Below are 16,660 nucleotides of genomic sequence, written 5' to 3'. Positions count from 1 at the left end.
GGTGGGAATGTGAATTGGTACAGCCACTATGGAGAACAGTATGGAGTTTCCTTAAAAAACTACAAATAGAACTACCATATGACCCAGCAATCCCACTACTGGGCATATACCCTGAGAAAACCAAAATTCAGGAGTCATGTACCAAAATGTTCATTGCAGCTCTATTTACCATAGCCCGGAGATGGAAACAACCTACGTGCCCATCATCGGATGAATGGATAAAGATGTGGCACATATATACAATGGAATATTACTCAGCCATAAAAAGAAACGAAATTGAGCTATTTGTAATGAGGTGGATAGACCTAGAGTCTGTCATACAGAGTGAAGTAAGTCAGAAAGAGAAAGACAAATACCGTATGCTAACACATATATATGGAATTTAAGGAAAAAAAATGTCATGAATAACCTAGGGGTAAGACAGGAATAAAGACACAGACCTACTGGAGAACGGACTTGAGGATATGGGGAGGGGGAAGGGTGAGCTGTGACAGGGCGAGAGAGAGGTATGGAAATATATACACTAACAAACGTAAGGTAGATAGCTAGTGGGAAGCAGCCACATGGCACAGGGATATCGGCTCGGTGCTTTGTGACCGCCTGGAGGGGTGGGATAGGGAGGGTGGGAGGGAGGGAAACGCAAGAGGGAAGACATATGGGAACATATGTATATGTATAACTGATTCACTTTGTTATAAAGCAGAAACTAACACACCATTGAAAAGCAATTATACCTCAATAAAGATGTTAAAAAAAAAAAGAAACCAATACAGATAAATCATGTCATTCACCTAATCAAAACCCTTTAGTAGGAGTATTCCCAATGCTCCTAGGATAAAGCCCAAAATAATTAAGGGGCCCTGCCATCCAGTCTCAGCTCCCAATACTCTCCCCCTTGCTTAATGTGCTCTAGCCACAGGAGACACCCTTCAGTACTTCAAGTCCCTTGCACGTGTTCTAGCTTCATGTCTCTGCACATGATGTTTGTTTCCTCTATGTGGAACACTTCCTCCATTCATCCCTCCTCTATCTCCTTCTACGCCAGCTGATCCTTCAGTTCTCATCACTTCTTTAGGAGAGTCTTCCCTGACATTGCAGACAGAGTCAGGTCCTCCTGTTATAAGTACTTATAGAATGCTTATTTTTCCTTCATAGCTCTTATCTCAATTTGCAGTTTTCTACTTATAGGTGGGATTATTAATGTCTGTTATCACTCCTACTAGACTGTAAGCTCCATGATAGCAGGACTCTTGTCTGTCTTGTTATAACCTGACATTTAGTAAGAGCGCAGTAAATATCTGTGAAATAAATGACTGCTCCCTGTTAAGCAGGGTGGACCTTATCGGCCCTAGCTCCATTTTCCTCTCCATTCCAACCCACGTCATCAGATAAGTAACCTCAAAGGCTATGGATGACTCATCCAACACTCTAGCTTCATTGTCCCTTGACCTCCTCTACTTCTGCAACCTCTGACTACATGCCACTTCACGTGCCATTTCTAGCTATTAGTGCCCTAGACCACCCGATAAACATGGAGCTGCTCCACTTCAGAATTTCTGAACTCCACTAACCCAATCTCTGGCTACAACCTCTTACCCTTATTACTTCTTGGTTCTCAGAATACCCACTCCTCATTCTCATCAAGATCTCCCATCCTTTGACTTCTCCCATTCTTCAGCTCATTACCACTTTATTGCTTAACTCCCTATCCAGTCTAGTGGCCATGGTACATCACTTCAGACACTCTTGCTAGCAGCCTCACTGCTCTAATCCATTTTAATCTGCCATTTACTGAGCTACTATGAGTTACTATGGACCACTCTATATGCATTACTTCTGGAACTTCTCACAACACCTATATGAGGTAGAGACCACCATTACCCCCTTTTACAGATAAGGAAAAGGATTCTTAAAGAGGTGAAGTAACTTGTGCGAGGTCACACAGAAAGTGATGGAGCAGGGTGCAGCTGGGATCTGAAAGAGATCTGTCTGACACCAAGGTCTGTGCTCCGAACCAGCAGGTTACTCTGTAGCTCAGAGGGAATGATAACTCTGACTACAACACGGAAAATGAACGGGAGGGAAGCAGGCCAAGTGTGAAGGCTTGGCGACCAAGGCAGCAATCCAGGGGAGAGTTGATGGTGGACTAAGCCTTATCTCTCAGAACATCTCAAAAGATCCAAACTAAAAGCCCACTTACTTCAGGCGTGTGACTTTACAGGATGGATCTGGTGGGCTTTGGCTGAGGATGGCACAACTAGGTGTGCCTAGAAGAGACCAAAAAGAAAACCAGCAGTTTAATACATTCTTTCAGGATACAATTTCTACTTTAACTTATCTACTTACTTATTTATGTTTATACTTAAGGTATGATGACATTCATTAAATGCTTCCGTTTGCTGGGAATTTATTATAGTCTTATTTACACTTCCAACCACGCTGTGAGCTACTCTCCCATTTTACAAATGAGGAAAGTGAGGCGCAGAAAGATGAGGGAAATTGCTTCACATCCCACAGTTAGTTAATGATAAAGACGGAATCAGAACCCCAATCCGCTTCTTTCCTAGTCACTTACCCAGCCAACGGCCAACCTTAAAGCCGCACTCCCCACACTACACCCGGGCCATGGAGACGCTTGCGGGTGCGGGGATCCGAGGACGCGCTGCGCTCCGACCTGAGGACCTGAGCAAGAGCAGGGAACTGACCAGCACGTCTGAGGCCGGTGCCCAGACCTGGGCTGAGCAGCCGGCCGGCTCACGGGACCCGGTTGCGAGGCCTGGCGCCCCGGCTGGATGGGGAAGGCCATGGGCCCCGGAGCGGCCGTACCCTGGGGAGCGACCCCGTTTCTTACACCCACTCTGAGGGCCCCACCTCCCAAAGGCACGGTGACACGGCCTGGAAGCCACCAAGCCCAGGACCGGCCCGCAGAGAAAGGAGGCAACAGCTCGGTCACCTGTTCCGTTCCCCCGTCGCAGAATCACAAGACCCAGTGGCGAATACCTAAGTCACCTATTTGGGTTTTCTGCCCGACTTCAGCCACAGTCTGGGGTCTACGAATGGCCGTCCTTGGGCCCAGGAACCACCATGTGCTTTTGTTTGGTTTTTTGGTTTTGTTTTTTCTTTTTGAGGAGATGACCGATACTTTTCCTTAGAATTTCAAACGGGTCACGTCCACCCTCCACCCGCCCTTCAAAAAATTAAAAAGTTAAGAATGCTGACTCGGAGCTGTCAGCCAGAGACGCTCTGATATCTTTACCTCAATCCCGCAAGCTCGCGGTGTCAGTCCCCACCCCCGGCGTCCCTCAGCATTCCTTTCCGTTCTCTCCTCCCCCACCCCCACGCACGCCTACACGCACGCACCCCACACGCACGGCCCCCCACACGCACGCACCTCCCAACAGACGCGCCGCACGCACGCGCCAAGGTTCTCCACACACACACCCATAAATTGCTGCAACCAGGCGCGTTCTCCCGCGCCTCTCCGCGCAGACGCGTGTTCCCCAAGTCCCGCGCCTCGACCCCCACTCCACACGCGCATCCTCTAGAGCCTCTCCCATCTCCCCTTTCCAGGGCGGGCTTTCCTCAGGGGCTGGCGGCCCGGCCCTCCCCGCCCCCCAGCTTCGCGGGCAGCGAGGTCCCTCCCCGGCGCGCTGAGCTCACCCCGAACGAGCCTGCGGCAGGCCAGTCCAACTGGGCCGCCGCTTCCCTCCTCGCATCCCAGGAGACACCGGGCGGGGTGTGGCACCTCCCACGCTCGGCCACCGGGGCCTTCGGACTACTGGGAAGCCAGCCACTCAGCCGGAGGGAACTCCCTCGACTTCCTGTCCCTCCCAACGGAGTGGGCGCTGGGGGGCAGGGTGGTGCGGCGGGAGGCGTTTCTCGTTCTCGCTGAGAAAAGCGCTCACCTGGTTCCCAAAGCCAGTTTGCCCTTCCTCTCCTTCCTGCCAGAGGGAAGGGAGAGCCAAGGTCTTGGGGCGGAGAAGGGGAAATGACTCAGAGAGGAGGCGTCTCAGAGGGAGGGGCCGGCCTGGAAAGGGGGGGGCATTGGGGAGCGGGAGGGAAAGGGGAGGAAAAAAGAGGATGGGAAAACCGCGGTGGGAGAGGTTTCGAGGGTGTCTAGCGCAGTCCTGGGAATCCTGCCTGGTCAACCCCGAATCCAGGAGCCACTAGGCTGGATCTTTTCCTAGGTTTTGGGCCCTGACTTCTTTACCCCGTGCCAAAGGCAGCCAGAGCCAAGACCCTTGCTAGCAACTACCAGGCAGCACGGAATCTTCTGGGCTGGGCAAGGGCACAGGAATTAACTCTTCGCGTCCTTTGGAGTCAATACTAGTAGTCTTTACCTCATAGTGTTGCTGGGAGAATTAAATTAGTTACTACATCTCAAGTGATTAGAATAGTGTCAGGGACACTGTAAGCAGTCAATCAGTGATAGCTCCTATTATTACAAAGGTGTTCATTTGTTGGTGGTCTGTGTCACCTCTAGATTGTGAGTCTCATGAGGGCAGAGACTACGTATTTTCTTTATCACCGAACTACAGCACCTGACACAAAGCAGCTATCAATAAATTATTTGTTGAGTTAATGAATAAATGGGTGATTGAATGATAACTTGGACTAGTGGCTATGCCAAGACCTTCTCTGCCACGTAAGGGGTGCGTTTGTGGAAGTTTGAGGAAGAAGGGCTATGATTGGGAAAGGTGGCACATAGGACTCCTGTGGATTGCTATATCAAGTGACCTGCTCTGCCCTTGGAAAATGGAATGTCTGGCAGTTTCCTACATGGACGACTGTCAGACAGCTGACCCGAAATTTGAAACTGAGCTGTGGCTAGCTACATCAGTATTTGCATCTTGTACAGTTAGTAAGTAAAGGAGGAAGGGGGAGAGGGCTGAAGCGGAAGACTCAAAAATAATGGTGGCAAATGTTAAGTGGGGGAGATTGGTGGGGGGAGCTCTGAATGAATCGAAGTGTGTATGGAGGAGTATAGTGACCCCAAAAGGAAATCTGATAGCGGTCCTAAAGTGACAGTAATGTTATCCACCTTTCTGTTCTAGTCATAGGGTTCCTGATGATCTGCCCTCATGTCCCAGCATTCTTGGGGTAGGTATGCAGATTAGGCTCCTATCACTACATTCACTAAACTTGCATTTATGGAAATTAATACTGTTAGAGAGAGAAGGCACCTTAGAGATTACTCATACATTTCAATTCAGAGTTGAAAAACTAAGAGCCAGAAATGGATAGCAAAGGACTTGGGCTTTGGGATTCTCTGGCCTTGGTACTGAATCTTTCAGGGCCTGAATTTGTTGTGTGTCCCATTATTCCTTTAATTCCTGCCCCACCCTATCCCAAGCCCCAAAGAGACTGAATAAAAGGACATAAATAGAAGGTCAGCAGAAAGGAGGAAGAAAGGAAGTTCCTCACCAGCCCCTTACTTTACTTCCTTTTTTCCCCCTCCAGGGAAGGTACCTGGGCCTTCAGCTAACTGCTATAGAACAACAGCTCCACCACGGTACCCTGGAAGTTGCGTTATCCACATAAACCCCACAGGCAAAGGCTTGAACCACAGCTAATCTGAGTCTTGGCAAAATGCCTGTGACCCTCCCAGAGAACAAGAAGATAGGAGGCTTGCAAGAAGTTGCTTCATGGCCATCTTCCACTCACCTCTGTATCTCTCCTCTCCCCTGGGAAACTGTCAAGAGACAGTTTTGCATCGCCTCCCACCTGCTGAGATCTGATGAGATAAGAGTCTTCCTGACTCATCCCACTCAGAAGAGAGCTACAGACTATAAAGTCATTTAGTTGCAGTCTAGAATTGGCTTCGGAGCAACTGGATATCCCATAACTACCATTGCAGTCCTCTGGCCCCTTTTGTTTCAGTGTAATTCTTTTTTTTTTTTTTCCGGTACGCAGGCCTCTCACTGCTGCAGCCTCTTCCGTCGCGGAGCACCGGGTCTGGACGCGCAGGCCCAGCATCCATGGCTTACGGGCCCAGCGGCCATGGCTCACGGGCCCAGCCGCTCCGCAGCATGTGGGATCCTCCCGGACCGGGGCACGAACCCGTGTCCCCTGCATTGGCAGGCAGACTCTCAACCACTGTGCCACCAGGGAAGCCCCAGTGTAATTCTTTTTGGTGCTTGGGATACGAACCACTAGGAGCAGGAAACTTTGACTACTTTTCCTTTCACTAATAAAATAAAAAACTGTTTGACTCTGAACGTCATTCATTGTATCTTTACCTGCTAAATGAGTTAGGCCTTGGACTTGCCTTGCCTTGTGTACTTGCTGCTTGCTGTGAATTTCACATTTCTGGTATATCACAGCACCCTCCCTTATCACTGAGGGAGTTGAGCTGAACAAAAAGATATGTACATCATAATGGCCTTTTCCTGCCACTGTACATCGGGAGAATCAGCTCAAATTCCATGTTTCTGGGACTTCCAATCTGGTGGGAGGAGTAGCAGATCCTCTTTGCCGTCTATGCACAAGTAGAGTGGGCATTTACATTCTGTTATTTGAAAGACTCCTCTTGGCCCAGAATATGTTCCCAATAGGCTTACCAGAGCATTGTTGGCCGACCCTTTCCAAACCTGAAAATCTGAAGCTTGCCCCACCCCAGTCACCCCTAGGTTAGACAACAAAAGCATTGCCTCTGGAAGGTCCTTGTTAACATTTTCTTGTTTTCTGAGAAGGAAGGAAGAGGTAGAGTGAGGAGTTGATAGAGATGTGAATTTTTTTTTTTTGGCTGTGTTGGGTCTTCGTTGCTGCGCGTGGGCTTCTCATTGCGGTGGCTTCTCCTGTTGTGGAGCACGGGCTCTAGAGTGCAGGCTTGGTAGTTGTGGCACACGGGCTTAGTTGCTCCACGGCACGTGGGATCTTCCCAGACCAGTGATCGAACCTGTGTCCCCTGCATTGGCAGGTGGATTCTTAACCACTGCACCACCATGGAAGCCCGAGATGTGAATTTTGCCCATGCCCTTCCATTTACACATTACTTATGGCTAATATATTAATTCTTCTAATTGTTCCCTTTGAAAGAGACTGGCCATAAAGAACAATAGCCTGTTAACCAAGAGGGAGTTGTGGGAATGCTGGACCAGAGATACATGCCTGAGAGGAATTATATGAGTGGTGGTGTGGAGTTCACCTAAGACAAACCTCACAATATATGAGGTGGCCCATTTGTCATTCTGCTTATCAGGTTCTTATTCTATTCAACCAGGACTTACCAAGTATCTCCTATGTACAAGGCTGGTAAGAGCTTCCACTCTCACCCCTGCGTCTCCAATAACAGGTTTGTTTTTCAGCTACCACTAGTAACTCTAATTCAGAGATTGAAAATTATTGGGGTAGAATTATTGAGTTGCATACCCCACCAGATTATAAAGTCAGGAATACTTTTTAATATGCCCCCGCAGATATGAGTAGAGTCCTTGGAACATAAATAAACGCCGCGTGAATGACCAGGCCAGACCTATCACAACTGTAACTTGCATGTTATGCCCGACAGTTATAGGAAGATCACCTTGGTCCTAACCCTGACCCCTAGAAATTCACAGTGAGGGAGAGTCATTCTCATTAGCTATCATGCTATATACATTTCCAGTATCCATGTAACAACCTATCTGGCCTCCATTACTCCTAATCTTTGTAACACACCTCGCCCCTACCTACAGGCTCAGCTTCACTGAGACTCTAGGACCAACGCTATTTCTAGGAAGGGGAATATAAAGAGCTCCATGTCTGCTCTGGCCTGGCACATTAAGATGGAGCCAGCCTTTCCAAACATCACATCCCCCAAAATGTATAAACTCTTAGCTGTGGGTAATAGCCCCATATTCAGCTTCTGCATGGGCTGCTGTTCTCCAGACGGCCCACTAACCCCTGAAATTCCAAATTTTTGTCTTTTATATTTTAACCCTCTTGCCTTTGGGCTATAGTTCCTAGTCGCTTTGCTAGCTGCCACCCTTAACTGGCCTGCTTCGCTTCACATTGCATGCCCCCTTTAGTAACTCTGATTAAAGTATGTCCAAGCCCAGCTCGGGGGTGGGTGTGGTGGGGGTGGGTGGGGTGTGGGGTGGGGGTGGATCTCCTAACCCTCCCAGGCTCCTCCTACAGGCCAGATGTTTAACAGCAAGTCAGCTTACATCTGGCCCTATCCTGACTTTAACCACTAGGTTCCAGCACTGGGATTTTCTTTGTTCTTCCTTAATTCCCACCTTCTGGCCCAATCACTGAAACTGAATGTGCCGTGTTTCCTTGGGCCTTATACTTTCATTCTTTAGTCTTCCTGACTGTATCTTCCTCCTGAAACCAAAGTCTTCATGATTGGATCTCGATTTCCAGATGCTCCGGATCCTCCCTGCCCAAATCTCTACCCACTACATAATTAATTTCCCCTAAGTCATTTAGACAATTCCAGTAACCCATGACCTTTTTCCTTTTAATCTTCCCCCAATTCAAACTCCAGTGAGAGACAATCAAGAACTCATGAATACATATATATTTATTTAATTCATAATATAGCATTTTGAATGGGCTGGGATATTTTTTTTAGAGGGATGAGGCTGTGTAATCCACAGATGCTCAGATTTCTGTCACTAGGAGAGACACTATTGGTCCAGAGCTCCCAGTACAAACAAGCCTGGGATAAAATATTTGATAAAAAATAGTCCAATAATAGTCTAATAAATATTCTAGCTGAGAACAACAACATAGCATATGTCTGAAGCTGGCAGACCAGACTGTAAAAGGCAGTTTCACCTGACCTAATGGCGGTCAACCTGGCCAACCTGTAATACACAAAGTACAGCCCAATGGCTCTGAGGCTGCAGTTGGCTTCAGGAATTAAAATAAGTGTGGAAGTAGTTCTCATCTGTCAGCCTCACATTCTCCATTCTGTAGAAGAAAGGGTATCAAATATTTGCACTTATCAAAAAGTCCATCTGTGGATTGCTCCAACCAGGTAGTCATATATAAATATGTAAACCATGGAAGCTTAGAAAATTCACCTAGCGTATTTTAGCCGAAAAGAACATAGAAGTGATTTTGCTGCAATTTGAAATTCACTGCATCCAAAGTTTACACAATGGAATTGTATGATAAAAATACATACAGATGCAGTTACTCTTACTTACAAGTAGCCAGAACTCCAATGTGCCATTAAAATTTCTTTCATATTCTCAAAACATGTTTAACTTTATTGTTGATTATTTTTGTGCTTTCTTCAATAAGACGATATAAAAAGTGAAAATAAGCATAAATTGCAGACAGAAAGAATAATGTGCTGGCAGAAAGCATTGTACGAGAACAGACTGAGGAGAGCAACAGTGAAAACTTATGGAGTCTCCTTCCTTGAAGATGTTAAATACAGGTCCTATTCCCTTTGTCCAACTGGGTTTAGCTAGAGGTAGTCAATGACTTCTCTTAAGGTACCTGGCATTGACAGTATTCTATGAAAGTCTTAAGTTTACTGAAGTATCTGGGACTCACCACACCCCCACTGAATACTTTGCCACCATGTTTTTTCTTGGAAAGCAGTTTTAATTATTCGGCTCAGAAACTTCATTGCTTACCCCAAACCCAGTTTATTTTCCTACTTTATTCAGTAGACTTAGCTCTGAGTGATTTTGGGCTATGACCAAAACTGAAATCCACATTCAAAGTTTGAAAAGACTGAAAGGTTATGGAAAAGAACGGTGCCACATGCTCCAGACAATTCCCCAAGTCAACTTCCAAAAGAGCTTTTGAGGCAGACAATACTCATTTATATGTATGAGTCCTAGGACATTTGCAAAATAATATCAATACAGCCCAAATGGAGAAGAGGCCAAGCATTTCTGCCCAGAAAACAACAAACACCAATATGGATATCAGAGTACAACAGGGAAACTTTGATTATTCATTTGTTCACTCATACATTCATGCAATTAACATTAGCCAGGCAACTACTCTCTGTTCCACACCCTGTGTCAGGTGTTGAAAATACAACAACAAAACCAAAAGACACAGTCTTTGCCCTCAAGGTATTCACAGTCTAGTGGGGAAGACGATTCTTATATGTTAAACCTTTGTGTGCATCAGAATTACCTGGGGGAGCTTGTTAAAAATGTAAAATTCCACTTATGTGCCCAGACGTTTTAATTAAGAAGATCGAGGGTGAGGTCTAGGAATCAACTGTTTTAACAAACACCAAAAATGATTCTAACAGGTGGTCTGAGGACCACACTTTGAAAAACACTGCTATACAATGTGATTATTGCTGAGAGGGGGTAGTGCTCAGGGTGCCATGGGAGCTGGAGAACATAATCCAGCCTAGGGGTTCAGGAGTTAATCTAGTCTAGTGGGGTAGAGGTGGGGAAAGCAAGTCCAGGCTAGAGTCAAAAGTAGGGTGGAGAAACTGAAGCTTTGTCTCAGGTCAGTAAAATCTAAAAGGCACAAAAATGAATGGCATGGGAGTCCCAAGGCCAAGGTAAAGAAAATCGGACTGGGGTGAAGGTGGAGTGTTCTGCACTTACAGCATTTTCACACTATTCCCTTAATTTAAGAACAATTCCTACTGTTTACTCGGGGCATCAAAATTGTTACTAATGTCTCTATTCCAGGCCCAGAGAACAACTTGTGAAAATCGTTAAGTTTGGCTAGAGTAATCAGTGTGAGGGGGAAGGTGGCAAAAGACGAAGCTGGGAAAGCAAATAGGGACTTGAAAAGCCAAAGTGGGTAAGTAACTGGGACTTTCTACTGAATGCTATGGGAGCCCGTGAAAGATTTTATGAAGGGGTTAAAATCATCTGTTTTGTTTAAGAATTTGGAGATAGGCTCTAGAGGAGAGACTTAGAGTAACTTAGAAATGAAAGACATCCATTTTAAAGCACTGCTACACTGTACTGGGCCTGGGGCTGAGCGGAGGAGATTAATATTTGTTGCATACTTAACTAAATGCCATGCTTAATAGTTAAGTATGCCATACTAATGCCATACTTAACTAAATGCTGGGTGTGTGCTAAGCAGTTTCAATGTGCTATCTTTTTTTCATCTTTGCAATAGCCTTGTGAGGTAGGTATTATTGTACAGAAGAGGAAACAGCGGCTCAGAGAAGTGAAGTACTTGCCCTGGGTCACACAGCTAGTAAATGGCAGAGGAAATAGATTATTTTAGTCTGAAGGCTATGATGAGCTTTCCATCACTGCAAGCTATTTCCCAGCACTGCTGAATCTTACCGAGGTTGCTCATTTCCTGATTAGCAGTAAGTACGTAGGGTTTTTAAAACCAAAAAACCTTACTTTGCCACTAGATAGGTAAGTTTGAGCCTGCCATCTGTAGCTGCATCAGTCTTGCTTTCCATGTTAGGTGTACAAACAATACGAAACTGTTCCTTAGGGGATTTGTATAGACACTTTGTCTCTCCTACAGAATAATAAGTCATTTGACAGCAGGGGCTGTGGATTACCAATAGGTCAGCTTCAGCGTGGTACCTGGCATCTAATAGTTGGTTGAATGAATTAATGAATGAACGTCCACCAAAGGCTGTGGAAAGGAAGAGGGGGAGAAGTTTTGGCATTGTTTCAAGGCTCCGATCTGGGGACTTGTTACAACTAACACGTTGTGCAACAACAATATTTTCACGACTCCCAATTAGTAGACTCCTTAAAGCCGGCTCAGCTCCTGAAAGGAGAAAGCTCTGGTGCTGACACTCCCAATCCCAGCAGCGGAACTGACAGAAGCACAGACCATAAAGCTTGATTCCCTTCCACCATAGTGATTAAGGACTGGGTTGAAGCTTACATCCGCATTTGCCATGAAGGGTTGGCTAAGCAAATGAATAGTGTAAATAAGATTGCGGGAAGAATGATTATTTAACCTGTTTAAGAAAACAAACTATTCTCAGGCATTCTTAAGCACTTCAGAAGTGTTTTATCTGAAAATATAAGTACATTTATATGCAAATAGTTGTTGCATCTACAACACTCCATTCTTACTGAGTAAGTAAATAAAGAAGGTTCCTAAAGAACCTCCATTATGCAAGTCTTTTTTTAAGCCTAATTCTAGTAACTGTATGTACTTGAGAGTAAGAAAACTGTACTTCTTTGAAATATTCTGTGACAGAATTTTCAAGAATTCGGACAAACCTCCTCCATTAGGTAGCAGATGAAACTGTGCTACATATAACAGATCTACCTGGATCAATTTCCTATCCAGCAATAGCATCTCTTGTGCAGTCTTGTCTCCCTATCTCTCCTGATCCAACCTAGAGCTCTTCCCACCATCTATGTCATTATTGCATGTGCATGTGTGTGTGTGATGGGAGGGAGGAAGGGAGGGATGAATGGAGGGGGGGAGAAATGTTGACTGATTTTGATGTACCCTTTAGGGGACAAAAATGGATGGTATAATTTATTTTCCCTTCCAGTATATTTCTCACGCAAATGACTAAATTAAAAAGTTTATTATGTATATATAATTATAAAATGAATATATAATATATATTATTTATTCATTTTATATATATATTATATATACACAGACATGTTTTCTTCATAATAAATCATTGATTGTAGGTTTTCTCATAAAAAGCTACATATAATATGGGATCATTTGACACTTCAAAATTCTACTTGGCCTAATTGGCCAGTACTAGCAAGGCTGACACACCCCTGCTCTCCAGCTGGCTAGCCCCTTGTGCAGAGCATCTTTCTACATTATTTACCTAGAATGACCCTAATCCCTTCCAATATCATTTATACTCCTAAATCACTGGGAATTTTAATTTTAATTTTAATTCTCCAATGACAAGAGAAGCATTCTTCAAATTTCTTCTCCAATGGCTTGAACCCAGACTACTCAGATAATTTGTTCTGAGAAACTCAATACATTAATTCAAATACAAGCTTTAATGCACAAAAATTAAATCTATAATATCTAGTTATTTTGGATGCTTCAAATGAACTTTATTTTTGTATCTTGTATATTGGACACTAACTGAGGTTTAGGAGGGGAAGAACTGCTGAACTGGAGAGCCAGTGAATTATACGCTCTCTTGAAACTTAATGGCAAGCTTTCATCCCAGAAACATAAGGGGATTCTTGAGGCCTGCAGTTGCATTCCTGCCGCTCGGGGTAATCAATAAAATCTGGGGCAGGCAAGCCAGACAGGATCATCAGGGATTTGTTCCAGATTGTGAATGTTGGACAAACTGGAAGAATGAAGGTCACATCAAAAGTATGAAGATGGAGAGAGTTAGCTGGGTCATAGAAAGACAGCATGTTGTTGTCATAATCCAGAAGGACACCCAGACGCTTCAACTGTGGTGGCACATCCACCAGCATTTCCTTGTTGTTATGTCTGACTACGAAGTTACTATTGCATCGAGAGAAGACCCATGAGGAGGCGTTCTTGCCAATCCATTCATTCTTGGGAGCTGATTTGTAGGCAATGCCAATTGCATACCTGTGAGACAGTAGAAAGGAGAAAGAAATAAACATTTATTAATGATCTGAGTTATGCTAGACACCATACAGAATATCTAAGAAATAGAATACATGTTTCTTCTTTAAATAGTTTACATTTAGATCCATAATACTGACAGCACTAGAGCTTGTTTTTGTTTTTTTTTTTTTTGCGGTACGCGGGCCTCTCACTGTTGTGGCCTCTCCCGTTGCGGAGCACAGGCTCCGGACGCGCAGGCTCAGCGGCCATGGCTCACGGGCCCAGCCGCTCCGCGGCATGTGGGATCTTCCCGGACCGGGGTACGAACCCGTGTCCCCTGCATCGGCAGGCGGACTCTCAACCACTGCGCCACCAGGGAAGCCCATCACTAGAGCCTTAAAAATAGTTAGCAATTAGAGTGCTGTAATTTTCAACTCCTAGCTCAGTATATTTTCCCTAATTTTATTTTTTAAAAACGCAAATTTTTCTAGCAGTGGTTTCCATCACATGCCTTTTAACCTTGACTTACTGGTATTACGTTTGTGCTATAGAACTGAATCTCCCAGGGACCTAACAACAGGGGAGAGAGGAGAAAAGAAAAGTGGGATCCACTTACCACGTTGAGGAACCCATGACCACCTCCCAGTAGTGGCAGCCACTGTCAATGAATATATTTCCTGCTGCCCCATAGCATCCTGTGCCACTAAACCTCTCTGGGGTATGGCTCTTCTTCAGAGAGCTTTCATCCTTCTCCATCTGCAGTCCATCATTGGAGATCTTCAACTTCTTGTGAGTCATTTTGGGATCCAGTTTAAAGGGTTGGCCTGAAAAAAGTAGAGAAAAGAAAATGCATGAGGAAGTATTTAAGAATTCTATCTTTGTCCTCCAGGACCATCACTATCAGAGGAGCCTCGACAAGATAATCATTCTTGAGTCAGTGAAAGTTGACTGGTGTTTGGATTATATTAAGGAAACAGGCCAGAAGCCATTGTTTTCAATAAAATAAAAATAAGCTGTGCCCCCTTCACAGACTATCAAGTGAAAAGGGGGCTCTCGGGCTTCCCTGGTGGCGCAGTGGTTGAGAGTCTGCCTGCCGATGCAGGGGACACGGGTTCGTGCCCCGGTCCGGGAAGATCCCACATGCCGCGGAGCGGCTGGGCCCGTGAGCCATGGCTGCTGAGCCTACGTGTCCGGAGCCTGTGCTCCGCAACGGGAGAGACCACAACAGTGAGAGGCCCGCGTACCGCAAAAAAAAAAAACAAAAAAAGGGGGGGGGCTCTCAGGGTCTCATGTCCTCAAATAAGTTTTGCACTTTGCTTTATTTCAGTGGGTGGTTTGGGCTTTGAGTAGATTTTAGGGGAAGGAGTATTTGAGGTGAGACAAAGTGAGGGAATAGACGAGATAACTGCTGCTTGGTGGCAGAACAAATAAACCTGAGAATAACTCAACTACGGGACAAATTGTTTGCCCTCTAACTACTGGGATGTAAATAACACATAATTAGGTAACTTTGTTAGAGTGACTTTTGCATCATCAATAATTAGAAAAAATATTTGTTGTGCAGGATCATTCCCAACAAATTACTCCTTACAGTCCTAGACAGAACCAGTTAGTTACTAGAAGCCAACAGCTGGGTATGGCAATACCAACGCGTCTGGCAGACACTGTTGGCGAACGTAACACCCACCCCCTACTTTTTCTCTCTTACCCACTTTTACTATAGAGGTCAGAAAAGCTAAACACTCAAGCTCCTAGCCTCCCTCGCTGCTAGGGTTGACTAAGAAGATGGAAGCAGAAGTCAGAGAGGATGGAGGAAACTTCTAGGAAAGTGTCTGCTTTCTTGATGAAAGGGACAGCCATCACGTGTACCAACACTTTCCCCCTTCTTTCTATCTTGAAAGGAAATATGACGTCTAGAGGTTGCAGTGGTCATGTTGTGACCATGTGGCAATAAGCCAACACACAAAAGGAGAAGGTGCCTGGGTCTCTTACGACATCACAGAACTGCTGCACCATCCCTGAACCGCCTAAACTTCGAGCTTCTTGCTATGCGAAAGAGAGAGAAAAACACTATTTGTTTAAGCTGCTAAAAAATACTATTTGTTAAGCTAAATTAGTTGGATTTTTCTGTCACTTTTAGTCAAAAGCATTCCTAGCAGGTATGGCTTCTCAGCAGGAGGATTTTACCAGATTATCACAAACAGAACTCTTTTACTCAATTGTCCCCAAAGCATGGAGGCAGAGTGCAGAGAAAAACTCTTCACTAACATCCTCCCAAGCCACCAGCTGTTTTATGTGTATCTCTGTGTCCACATACCTCCCAAGGACACAAACAACCCCCCTGCCCAAAGCACAGACTCCAACAGTACAGCTCCTCTACCCAGTGCCACTGCCCTCTTACACTGCTGTGGGTGCCAGTGTCAGGCTAAGTGTACTTGCTGGCACTGAGGGCAAAACTGCTCTCTCCTTTTGGAATCACCACAACGTACTGTTTGTTTTGAGTCGGGTAGGCTCACTGTTCCGGCTGCCTGCTTGGTTTATGGCTTTAACAATGAAGATGTAGCGTGTCCCACTCTGAAGTCCGTGAACTGTGTAATGGTTCTGTTTGATGTTGGGCACAATCATCCAGCTATCCACGGAATTATACAGGCCTGTAACGTGGGGAAAGGAAGGATGTTAAGGTAATAGAGGTAGGATGATGAGAAGCACACTGAAAATTCATCATAAGCCCCCCCAAAAGTGAATTTCATTTTGTTTTCTTTTGAATCGTGGAAGACATAGTGAGATGAACCTCCTCTGCTTCTTTTCTCCCACGGAGCTAAGCTTACGCCAGGCTCCTTGCTTCTGGTAACTGAATGTAACCACTAGTGAAAGTTAGGTTACTCCAATTTGCTGCCAAATAATACAGGAAAACGTCTATACAAAATCACAGAATCATCTCTTTTATGGAGTCTCTAGGTCTTTGCCCCAAAGGTCCAATCCTCTGAGATCTGAGTCTGACCTCGAATGGGTGGAGCAGAGCACAGTAACATGGAATCTCAGAGCCAAAATGACAACTAGGCACTATATTTCCCTCATTTTACAAATAGGAAACTAAGACAGAGAGAAGAAAAGTGACTTGCCCAAGGCCACAGATAGCTGGGGATGGTGCTGAGAGTAGAACTCTGGTCTCTTTAATCCTAGTCCAGGGTTCTCTCCACTACATCGCAATTCATGGAGCAAACAGTAATGTTCC

The 16,660-nt window shown here is 45.2% G+C and overlaps 2 protein-coding genes across 25 annotated transcripts in view; both read right to left on the bottom strand.

Moving 5' to 3' along the window:
• Positions 1 to 3,945, bottom strand: part of LOC117197314 (NACHT, LRR and PYD domains-containing protein 12) — a 48,052-nt gene extending 44,107 nt beyond the window's left edge. For 4 of the 15 annotated variants that reach the window (XM_033408853.2, XM_033408864.2, XM_049704354.1 and 1 more), the window contains exons 1-2: positions 3,442 to 3,577; positions 2,201 to 2,267 (exon numbers count right to left, since the gene is read on the bottom strand). In XM_033408853.2, coding sequence (XP_033264744.1) covers positions 2,201 to 2,267; positions 3,442 to 3,538 — 164 coding nt within the window. In that variant the 5' untranslated portion in view covers positions 3,539 to 3,577. Of the gene's footprint in view, positions 1 to 2,200; positions 2,268 to 2,575; positions 3,216 to 3,256; positions 3,319 to 3,441; positions 3,578 to 3,660; positions 3,766 to 3,905 lie in introns of those variants that run through there. The other 11 variants (XM_049704350.1, XM_033408854.2, XM_033408862.2 and 8 more) reach the window with 9 other exon arrangements.
• Positions 3,946 to 8,488: 4,543 nt separating this feature from the next.
• The window catches only part of MID2 (midline 2), a 111,082-nt gene continuing 102,910 nt past the window's right edge, over positions 8,489 to 16,660 (bottom strand). For all 10 annotated transcript variants that reach the window (XM_033408845.2, XM_033408844.2, XM_033408842.2 and 7 more), the window contains 3 exons: positions 15,915 to 16,076; positions 14,042 to 14,249; positions 8,489 to 13,446 (listed from right to left, as the gene is read on the bottom strand). In XM_033408845.2, coding sequence (XP_033264736.1) covers positions 13,044 to 13,446; positions 14,042 to 14,249; positions 15,915 to 16,076 — 773 coding nt within the window. In that variant the 3' untranslated portion in view covers positions 8,489 to 13,043. The remainder of the gene's footprint in view (positions 13,447 to 14,041; positions 14,250 to 15,914; positions 16,077 to 16,660) is intronic.

Source organism: Orcinus orca, chromosome X (assembly GCF_937001465.1).
Source record: "Orcinus orca chromosome X, mOrcOrc1.1, whole genome shotgun sequence".
NCBI classification, from domain to species: Eukaryota; Metazoa; Chordata; class Mammalia; order Artiodactyla; family Delphinidae; genus Orcinus; species Orcinus orca.
The sequence above is the reverse complement of the archived record's forward strand: the minus strand, read 5'-3'. Positions and strand labels throughout refer to the sequence as shown.